Below are 10,694 nucleotides of genomic sequence, written 5' to 3' on the forward strand. Positions count from 1 at the left end.
GGGCACCAGGGACCTTGGGACCAGGGAAGGTCAGCAGACAGGGCCGAGCTCCCCGGACGTGTTTCTGGGCAGAGGAGGGCCGGTGGGTGGAGCCAGCCCCGGGAGGCGCAGACCTGCAGCGGCGGGGTGGCTCGGGGCCTCCGGGCGGTAGAGGGCGGCCTCGCCTGCGGCAGCGGCTCTCGGAGTCCAGCTCCGCGCCTTCCGGGCGACCCGGTGACCTCGGACGGCGGGCCGCGTCGGCCGGGCATGGCGGCTTGGAGCCCGGCCGCGGCGGCGCCTATGCTCCGCGGGACGCGCGGGGTGAGAGCGGGCAGGGCCGGGCGCTCTCCAGGGGCGGGGGCTGCGGAGGGCCGGCGGGGTAGGCCCCTGCCGGCGCGAGGGCTGAGGGCGCCGCGCAGGCCCCGAGGCTGCCCCTTCCTTTCTCTCTTCCATTCATTCACTCGTTGACTCGGTTCGCTGGGCCCCGGCAGCCGGCGTTCGGGGAAATGTAGGGCCCCGGCGCGCCGGGGAGCTCACGAGTCGGGCGGAGGTTGGGGGCGAGCGGAACAGACACACGAACAGCCATAGCACGGTGGGCACGGAAAACGTAGTGTGGGACCTACCGAGCCGAAGCGTGGAGCCGCGGCCTGGGGTCACGGCGTGGGCTCTGGAATGCCCGCCCAGCCTCTGTGACCCTGACCCCCGCAGACCCAGAGGGCGCTCACCACGCGCGCTCCTAATTTTCCCTCCCCCTTTGTGAGTGTTTGCTCACTCCATCCACCTCTTTCACTTTTCTCTCACGTTCTTCTTTCTCTTCTGCTGCTCTTGAACCTGCCTCCGGCAAGCATGGCCGGCAGCTTTACTGGTGACTTGCAGCGTGCACACGCGGCATTCTGGGGATTTTGTCAGTAGATTGCTCTTTTAACGCAGCTGCCCACCGATGAGCTAAGATGAAGGGTATCAGCAGTGCTAACCACCCTTACACCTTAATGATCACCGCTTCTGCCGGCCTCTAACCCTTTCTTCGTTTGCACCCAAGGTTCTGTCCTCAGAAGAGGTCCAGCCCACCCCAATCTTACCTAGGCCCGCAACATCAAGTTTCTGCCTCTCTGCAGAACCCTCAGACAGCCTCAACCCGGGTCTTTCTCCTGACCTGCATTTCAGCTGCCTGCTGGAAAACAGACTTCTTTGCAGGTGCCCAGTAGGCATGCCTCAAATTGTGTGGTTCTTCCTTGCTCATTCATTCATTCATCCATCCAACACCCAAGTCCTCCCAAGGGCCTGCCCTGGGCTTAGCCCTGGAAGGCTGCAGTAACAGCACAGGCTCTGTGTTGGCCTTTGAGATCAGTTGGTAAAAGAGTGAGGGCACAGGCCATTTTAAAGGAGGTGCTCTGCGATTCTATAACACAGGCCTGCTCTGCGCTATTATGAAAGGCCTGAGGATGGGTAGGATTGAGGAGTGAAGGGACAGTATGTTCAGCACCAGCCCTCAATGAATAGCGCTGGTGTTCTACCACCTGCCACCCTTTTGATGCCTCTTACCTGGCATCTTTGCTGACTGGCTTCAATAGGCATTGCTTCACATAGGTTACTTTGGTATTAAGAGGCCTGTCTAACAAAAGTCCAAAATCTTTAGCCTGATGTTCAAGGCCTGCCATGCTTTATTTTCTGTATCCCTTTTTAGCATGTGCTCAAACTGGCCAAAGGGCTGCCAGCCGGTTTTGTGCTCCTTCCCCTCTCAGCGTTGAGACACGTTCCCATCAGAAATGTTGGCTTCCTGTGGTAGCCAATGGGGAAGGCAGCAGCGGTGTTGCCAATAGTAAATATCTAAAGGTGCTCCTCCTCCAGGTCATCATACAGAGAACTGCTTCTCCCCAGTAAGAATCAGTACACTTTGCCAAGGGTAGCTGGCTTATTGAGCAGTGGGTCACAAGGTTGCATCCCACTGCAAGAGTGTGGAATGTTAACCAGGCCTAAAGGAGGGTGGCATTTGGCCCCTCCTGATATTGATCCTCACAGCCTTATCATGGGGAGTTAAACATCTATGGAATTAAGTGTGGGGCCTTGTCTCTAGAGTCAAAGTGAGTTCCTTACAATTCCATCCCCCCTCAAGTTTATTCTGTCCTAGAGAGCTTAAAGGGACATCTGACATCACCCAGTCCCTCTGATTTTGCCCATGGCCATGTTGGCGAGGGCCTGGGGCCCTGCCTTGCAGGGAAGCAGCAGGTGGGGCCTGGACAGTGACCCGGCCCGGCCTGGGGGCAGCATCCTCTTTCTCAGGCATGGTTCTCCTCTGTTCCATGGCAGCTTCCTCTTCTCCACTGTGCCCAGCGGATGTTTGCCTCGCAGACTGAGGGGGAACTCAGAGTGACCCAAATTCTCAAAGAAAAGTTTCCTCAAGCCACAGCTATCAAAGTCACCGACATTTCAGGTCAGGTTTTCTCCTGTCTTTCCCAGAGTTTGGTAGGATTTTGCCCTTCAGAGGGACAGAGAGAGAGCAGGGGGCTTGGCAGAAAGAATGTGCCATCCACAGCTTCTCAATATGTGTGGCTTTTGGACACATGGCACTTGGCCTCTGCCTCATGGGGTAGAGGTGGGCAGGCAGAAACATGGGAGGAAAGCTGTGGGGACAAGTCCCGGCTGGGAGGACTCAACGCTTGCTGGCCTGGGCCAGGTTGGATGAGGTCACCCTTGGGCTCAGCTTTCCAGTCTTTAATTTGGCTTCGAGCTGAGCCTTATTTTAATTTCCCCACATTCTTCTGACACCTAGAATGTCAGGGCTGGGTGCAGACCTCAGGAGGATTTTGTCCTTTTAAGGAAAATAACTGCCTTGCTTTCGCCATGAAGGGATAAGCCCGGAGAGGGCAAAGAACCAGGACCCAGGGCAGACTCTGTCACGAGCCCAGTTAGCAGCCTCGGCCAGGCCCTGCCTTTCTCAGATGGTTCAGGCTGGCTGTGTTAGAGCAGGCTGGGGACTTGGCCTCTGCACCCACAGGCCAGAGATGTGGGGCCTTTATCCAGACACACACGTGGACTGCCTAGTCATGGGCAGTGAGATAGGCATCCACCTGACACAGTCTTTGGCTTCTCTGACAATATAACATTTACAAGGATTGGGAGAAAGTTAAGGAAGTAGTTTTTGTTCTGGAAACTATAGGAAATTAATCAGTCCAAAGATCCATGGGAATAGTGAGTTGGGTGAGTAGGCCAGTGCTGAGGCCTTGATATCACCAGTCCTGTACCTGCCACAGACCCAAGCAGGGCAGAGCTGGAAGTTGACCTCCAGTCTGGCGCTGCCCAGCTCTGGACAGAATGTAGAAAGGGAATCAAGGCCAGGAACCTTGGTTTAACCAAAGGTTAATTTGGACTCCTGGAGAACGTAAGAGAAGGGTGGCAAAGCCTATTAAGTAAATTGCACTTGTCATACAATGGCCTGGGGTGAACAGCACAGGGGACAGTCTTTTTTGGTCACACTGGTTTATGCCAGAGCAGCCTGTTTGCATCAGTCATTAGCAGTCACTCTTCAGTGCTGTGGAGACAAAGCTTGGGCAGGGGGATGTGTCTCCTCCAAGCTCTGCTAGGAGGCTCCATCAGAAAGCTGCACCCTCCCTGCGGGAGCCCAGGCAACACACTCGGTGTGGCCTGGGGGCCAGGAGGTGCAGGAGGTCCCTGAGTGCTCCAGGACCAGCACGTCACGGTCTCTGGGATGCGGTGTCCCTGTCCCTCTCATGCTTCCTTGTTCCTTTTTTTCTCTTGGATGATATCACACAGTATTCAAAACAAGTTTCAGTGTATTTTTGCACTTTTAAAAAAACCAATTGCTAGACACTAAAATTCAGTGGATTCCAATTCCTCCCATCCTCTTCCATGGTATTTTGGCCTAGTAAAGAGAAATGCTAGGAAAGCCTACATTTCATAGGTTTCCCATGCTTTGTGCCTTATTATTCCTGCCCCACAAGCAATAGTCTTGGGTCATGTAACTGCCCTTCAAAACAAAGGGCACATTTTGGATCACAGCAGCCTGACAGAAGAGTAAGTGGAAAGATTATAAGCCATGATCATTTCCTAACAGTCTTAGCAGCTTCTTGCTGAATAATAATATTCAGACCTTTTTATATTGTACGGTACTTCAGGGACATATGGGATGTGGTTGCTATAACTTTAATAACTGAAACATTTTTGAATTATGTTTATTTCAGGAGGCTGTGGAGCAATGTATGAAATCAAAATCGAGTCAGAAGAATTTAAGGAGAAGAGAACTGTTCAGCAGCACCAGATGGTAAATCAGGTCAGTAAAGGTAACTATGTTCCTTTGCTGCTGGCCTGCAGTGTTCAGCAGGGCCTGCTGAGTGGGGATGGTATTTTACTGTCAGCCCTAGGAAAGAAGAATGCAGAAGCACAGTCATGCAAACTGGACTCAGGACCTGAAGAAATATATATTATCTGGAACTAATCTGAAATCAGATTGTGGGCAAATACAAATTTTATTCAGAATTGTAAACAAGCCACCCAATAGTTATTTTGCCTTTCCTTGAATACTCACAATGATTGCTGTTATTGTCACATACTGAATAGTATTTGGAAACTTAGGAGTCCTGAAAGGTATGTTTTTATAGATCTGAAGATTATTTTCTAGCTTCTCTTTAGGACTGCTTTACAGATGGGTAAATTGAGGCATAGCATGATTGAGAATTGCTCCAGCTGCCCCATACCCAGTGACAGAACATGAGGGATCTGGAACATCAGATTTAACTAAGGCCCAGTTTATACGTCATCTATGCTTATTTTGTACTTGGAATTTACAGCAGCCTTGACCCCTGGCCCTGTGTCTATAAACTTGCCCCTTTCAGTAGGTGTGTTGAAATCATTCTGGAAGGTCTTGCACGTTGTGAACTAGTTTAACTTTGGTGAAGCACAGCTCTGGTCATGAGCGTCCCTCTGCGGCCCCTTCTACATCGAGCCTTTCCCCACCTTTCTTTGTACGAACCCTCCCTCAGCCCCTGCCCAGTGTCTTTCCTGTGTGTCTGGACCTTTGCCCAGGTTGGGCCTCCTGCCTGGGTTCCCTTCCTGCCTTCCTCCACACAGCTCAAACGCCGTCTCCCCTACCTGGCAGGGGACAAATGCCCCTCTACCCTCTGACTCTAGTGTTTTCTGCCCTGTGACCTGGATACTTACATCCCTGCTGTCTGCCCCTAGTTCTGTCAGCCCTTGGCGGGCAGTTCCCTTCTGGGTCCGTCTTTGGATTCTTCATGGAGTGAAGTTGTGGGTACCTAGAAGGTATGCTGGTGGTCCGGGGCGGAACAGCAACCACTTCCCTCATCCAGAAGTGCTTCTGGCACCATGCGATCTTAGGGGTTGGAGCCAAGTATAAGACGAAGCAGGAAAGAGCTGACTGGCCCAGATCATCCCCAGCTGGTCAGGGTGCCTAGTGTGACCAGACTCCCATGGGTGCTGTTAATTTGAGTGCATCCCCTGGCCTGAAGCCACAGTTACAAGTGGTAAGGATGCAGGGTCTGGAGTCAGACTGCCTACATTTCAAATCCAGGCTGTGCTACTTTCTAGCTGCGTGACCTTGAGCAAGTTACTCAGCCTCCCTCTTCCTCAATTTCCTCATCTGTTCTGGGGAGAGTAACCGAACTTGCCTCAAAAGACTGTTGTTGGGGTTAGTGATGAAGTACATGTAGAGCACCGAAAACAGTCTGACACATAATAAGCCCTCAACAAATGTCAGCTGCAGCCCCCGCCCATCCACCATCATCATCATATATGACACTGGGCATTACCTGCACCATGTCTGGCAGAAGGGGAGCACTTCCCTGGGCTTGTGGTAATGTCACCCCAATCATCTTGGGCGAAGGCTACCTCTGGGCCGCTACAGGAAGGAATTGCATCCTAGCAGGAGAACCTTGCTCACTTGTTCGCCGTCCCCCTGGGAAGCCAACCCAGTGTAGGCTGGGCCTGGGTCTGTTCTATTCACAGCTATGTCCCTGACACCTGACAAAGGGCCTGGCACCTAAAGCTGCTCAGTCAGTGTTTGTCGAATGTGTGCAGACAGTAGGGAAAGCTGGCCTGCATTTGGCTTTTGACTTACAGAGAATTCAAATACTGGGTGCCTGCGAGGTGTGCCATTTCAGAGAGTTCACCTCCTAGCACTGGCATGCTTGTGACCGGGGTTACCATAGCAGCTGAGCTGCCTTGCCTGCCCAAGCACTGCTTGTCCTGGGCACCCCATGCAGTTCCATAGCCAGGCGACCATCACTGGCCGGAATGGGTTAGCAGGGGAGGAATGGCACCCTGGAGCCTGGCCACAGCAAGGCTGTACCGAGGCTCACATTAGCCACCGCAAGCTGTTAGGGCTCTAGTACGTATATCTCAATGTACCAATGTGCTTGTGGGCATTTTCAGAGGGTTACATTTGCAGATGGTGGCCGTGAGAGTCGTGTGGGAGGAGTGAAGTGAACCATCTGTAAGAACGAGTCTGAACTGGGCCTGGCATGAGCTGCCCGTCTTTTAGAGGTTGGGAGTCCAGGTTCTGAGTCCATCTGTGGCAGATGTACATTGCTTTCCCTTTCCATGGTTCTCCCATGCCTTTCTCTCCTGTGCTGTCAGCGTCCAGCATAATAGTAGGTGCTGAAAAATGTTACCCAGGCTATCTTTCTGTTGTGGGATACTTCCCTACCAGGTCCTCAGTTTCCTTAACTGTGAAGTACCCCAGGTGATCTGCAAGGCCCTCTGAGGCTATAAGGTCCTGTGACCTGCATTGGGGAGTCCTCAGAGGGTGTGGGCGAGCTGGGAGAAGGCACTGGGAGGGTTTTGAGGGCAGGGCATGAGGAGTCAAGGCCTCATATGTGACAGTGTAGCTGGGCTGTCACCTAGCCAAGGAGGCTTGAAGGATGGTGGCCTAGGGACAGCCTCTAGGGAGCATTCCATGCCTGCAGAGAGCATTGTGGCCCCAGGCTGTGTGTCTGTCCCCCAGCGAGGACATGAGGATTTTCCCTGGGACAGGTCTGTTTGTCTGCAGAGTTGAGGGGGCTTGTATGTGAATATGGAGATGGTGGGTGGCTCATCGGTTCCTAGCATCAGAATTGGACAGGAATGCAAGGGAAACCAGGAGGAAAGACATCAGGTCCAGTTCCTGATTCTGTTTCTCTCTTGCTTACTGACTTTGGACAGGGATGGCTTCTATTTCTCTTTTACCAAGGGAATGAATAGGACTATATTGTCTCTAAGGACCCTTCTGACTATAAGCCTGACCATATGTGTCAGAATTCTTTTTGCTGTGAGTGACAGATCAAGCTAAAACTAGCATAAGCACACAAAGGGTATTAACTGGGCCATGAATTTATCTGGTTTCTGGCATAACTAGATTCAGGTCCTAAACAAGTTCCTCTGCTTGTCCTCTTTCATATTCTTATTCTCTCTGTCTCTCTCTGAGCTTTCAGCATATCTCTGTGTGTTGGCCTTATGTTCTGTACTGGAAATGGACTTTCTCTTCTTGGTGGAGAACGTGGCCCCCACCTGCCTCCAACTGACAGTCCAGTGTAGTGACCCAAGGGACAAGGCGGCACATCGGAAAAGGCCAGTGAAAATTCTGATTGGCCCTGTTTGGGTCATGTGTCATCCCTGGACCAATCAGGCTGGGCCAGGTGCCACATGGCTGCCTGAATAGAGGCCAATTGGTAGTCCCACTGGCAATATACAAGTGAAGTGGAAAGGAACCATTCCCTAAGAGAAGGGAGATTGTGGGACAGTCTGGAAAAAACTGGCTACCCTACCGTGAAGATCAGGGCTGGGCCTAGTATAAAAGGACTTTGTCTCCTTTGCGCTGATTCTAACCTTGAGTGGTCCAAGCCTCCCTCAGGTCCTACAGGTTCTTTCCTGGTGCTGCAAGGGCTAAATACTGATTTGACTGGTGGCTCATTCAGATTTTTGGCCCTGACACTTTAGCCTTAAACAAATCTCATAAATAAGTTTACACCTTTATCTCCTGATCTAAAATAGAGTAAATTGGTAAAGTAAAAACCAATTAGTCTTTTTTTTTTTAAGAACAGCTGTTCACACTAAACTATGTTTTCTACCTTTATCTTGCATCTTCCTACCACTTCAGCATTTTATTAAACATAATAATAATAATAATGGAGAAATGTGGGATTCACATATAAATCAAGTATAAAAATCAAATATGAATAAAAATTCATATTTGACCTGATTGGTTATAGTTCCTAATGCGTGATCAAAACCGAAAGTTTCTGTGATGACTGCCCTTGCACTGTTCACCATGTAAGAACTTATTCACTATGTAAGAATTTGTTCACCATGTAAGAACTTGTTTGTTATGCTTCAGAAGATTGGAGACTGTTGAGAATTAGGCTTGGGGTTGATTAATGATTGTGCATTGAGTCCCCTATACAGAATTTTATTGTTGTTAACCATTTGATCAATAAATATGAGAGATGCCCTCTCAAAAAAAAAAAAGAACAGCTGTTCATTGCTGGAAATAGCAAAAAAAACCCAGGAAACAGCCTGAAAGTTCATTGTTAGAGGCTGAAAAGTTACTTTAGATCCATGTGATAGATACTATGCTGGTATAGACAAGATTGATGGTGCTCTTTGTGCCTAGCATGGAAAATCTCCAATGGTTGGGGAAAACCAAAGTGTAGAACAGTGTGCTTGAAATGCTACCATTTGTGTTTTAAAAAGGTAGCGGGGTGGAATATATATTTATATTAGCTTGAATGTACATTTTTAAGTCCTTGCAAAGATACGTAAGAAACTAACAACAGTTCTCTATTTTGGGAATGAGGGGGAAACCGGGGGATGGAGGGCAGGTGTGGGAGGGAGACGTCACTGTGTGCCTTTTTTTAACCTTTTGATTTTTGAGCCATGTTAGATACTGATTCAAAAAAATGGTTTCCAAAAAAAGGAAAAACTGCTTAAACAAAGCATGTGCAAAGCCTCCTACAGACACAGCTTTATAAAGATACTCTCATAGAGACTTACTGTAATCAATGTCAAGTACAAATAAATGATGACGCTTTTCTACTCACCTAGGCACTAAAAGAAGAAATCAAAGGGATGCATGGATTACGGATATTTACCTCCATCCCCAAACACTGACCACGCCCTGGCTGTATAGATGCTGCTTTACGACCTTGGACAAACTTGATGGACACAGTTCCTCCCCAGGCATTTGCCAAAAACTTGCCTATTTTGTTCATAGACATTTCCATATTATAATTATAGAAGAATATGTTCTTTATTTAGGTATTAAAGGCAACAGCTTTTGAAGAATCATTAGTAATGCTTCTCATTCTTTTATTTCAGAAGCAATGTCCTTCTGTCCAAAGCAGTCTCATCTCGGGCAGCTCTGTCCTGCTGCTTCAGAGGCAGAATGCAGTGCCAGCTAAGTCTGGCTTTATCAAGAGACTTGCTTGTTTCTTCTGCTCTGTGAAACTGTTCTTCCATGAAGCTGCCATCAAGACCCCCTTAATCATACAGAAAAGAAAAATCCTGTGGTTTACTGTTCCATTTGTTTACCACATAATTAAGTTTAAGTTTATTTCCTTTCTGCTCCAAACTTCTTACAGGAATGATCTTAGACACTCAGTTTTTTACTCTGGAGTGGACTCTGAGGAACCTGGGCTGCCTGGATCAGGGTCTTCTTCCTACTTCAAGGTTCCCCACCCTTTGTATCTTAGCGGGAGGTGGATCTACCTCCCACAGCAGAAGCTGGAAGCCCAGCTTTCTTAGCTCCCTTGCAATAAAGCACAGGGAGGTGATCTACACTTGGCCAATAAGACAGATCTTCCCTGGGCTTGGACCTGGGAGCAGGGGAGCTGAGAACCTGGGGTACTGGCCTGCCAGCAGAATCCAGTGTTCTGGCTGTAAGCAGTGGCACAGCAGTGTTACAAGCTGCTGTCTCTGGAGTCCATGTTGGCGGTCATGGGTTCTGGGTGTGATCATGAGGCTCTGTCCAAAGCCTTCCTGTTCCTGCTCATTTTCAGAAGCTGGGTCCACCAGGGTTCCCAAAAGTTCTGTGATTGTCTTACATACTGTCACTTAATTCTTTTCTGTTGACATCAGCATGGTCAGTGTCTGTTGCTTGCAACCCAGAGCCCTGGTGAGCTCACCCGCCCGCACAGTGCAGCTACTGCCCTCCCGCTCACACCTCCCTCTCAGACAGCTTTCGAAGATCACTTTGTCCCTTGCTGCATTCAGTCCTTGGCACCCAGGTCACCATGGCGATGGCAGGTTTACCATCCACTCCTTCCTCAAACTCTTCCTTTGTCTTTCATGGACCCAACGACCAGGGAAGTCAGTGGTCACTACTGGCTCTGAAGGTCCCACCTGCCTCCTGAACAAGTAAGTGTATGTGGTCCCAGAGTTAAGGAGCAGCACACATTTTAAATATTCTGTTCACATACTGTGCCCCCATTTTTTGGTTTAAAAATATTTTCTTCTTCCTGGTTCTGGGGGAGGGATGGGTGTCCTGCCAAGGCAGAACTGCCTTTTCCAAGGAATAGATGCAATTGTGTCAGAGCTGAGAAGGCAGGATGAAACAACTGAGCACCATGCACCTTTAGGAGCTAGACGCCCTGGGGGACAGCTTGTAGGTGTGCAGTGAGGAAATGCCTAAGCCTGGTGTCCCACAGGCAAAAGAGGAGGGCAGTGGTCAGCCAGAACTGAGAGAATCAGATTCCTCTCGTTTCTTGCAT

General features: G+C 49.7%; 1 protein-coding gene across 1 annotated transcript; it reads left to right on the forward strand.

Annotated features, from left to right (window-relative positions):
* Window positions 1-144: 144 nt before the first annotated feature.
* On the forward strand, window positions 145-9,273 carry BOLA3 (bolA family member 3). Its single transcript, XM_037027185.2, has 4 exons — window positions 145-300; window positions 2,287-2,410; window positions 4,179-4,267; window positions 9,031-9,273. The coding sequence occupies exons 1-4, from the start codon at window positions 247-249 to the stop codon at window positions 9,094-9,096; spliced, it is 333 nt and encodes a 110-aa protein (XP_036883080.1). The 5' UTR covers window positions 145-246; the 3' UTR covers window positions 9,097-9,273.
* The last annotated feature ends 1,421 nt before the right edge of the window (window positions 9,274-10,694 follow it).

This window comes from Manis javanica, chromosome 1, assembly GCF_040802235.1.
Source record: "Manis javanica isolate MJ-LG chromosome 1, MJ_LKY, whole genome shotgun sequence".
NCBI classification, from domain to species: Eukaryota; Metazoa; Chordata; class Mammalia; order Pholidota; family Manidae; genus Manis; species Manis javanica.

Coding starts and splice junctions, on each gene's coding strand:
- BOLA3 (XM_037027185.2), top strand. CDS start 247: ATGGCGGCTTGGAGCCCGGCCGCGGCGGCGCCTATGCTCCGCGGGACG. Junction 301..2,286: donor TGCTCCGCGGGACGCGCGGG/GTGAGAGCGGGC, acceptor GTTCCATGGCAG/CTTCCTCTTCTCCACTGTGC. Junction 4,268..9,030: donor AGCACCAGATGGTAAATCAG/GTCAGTAAAGGT, acceptor CTACTCACCTAG/GCACTAAAAGAAGAAATCAA.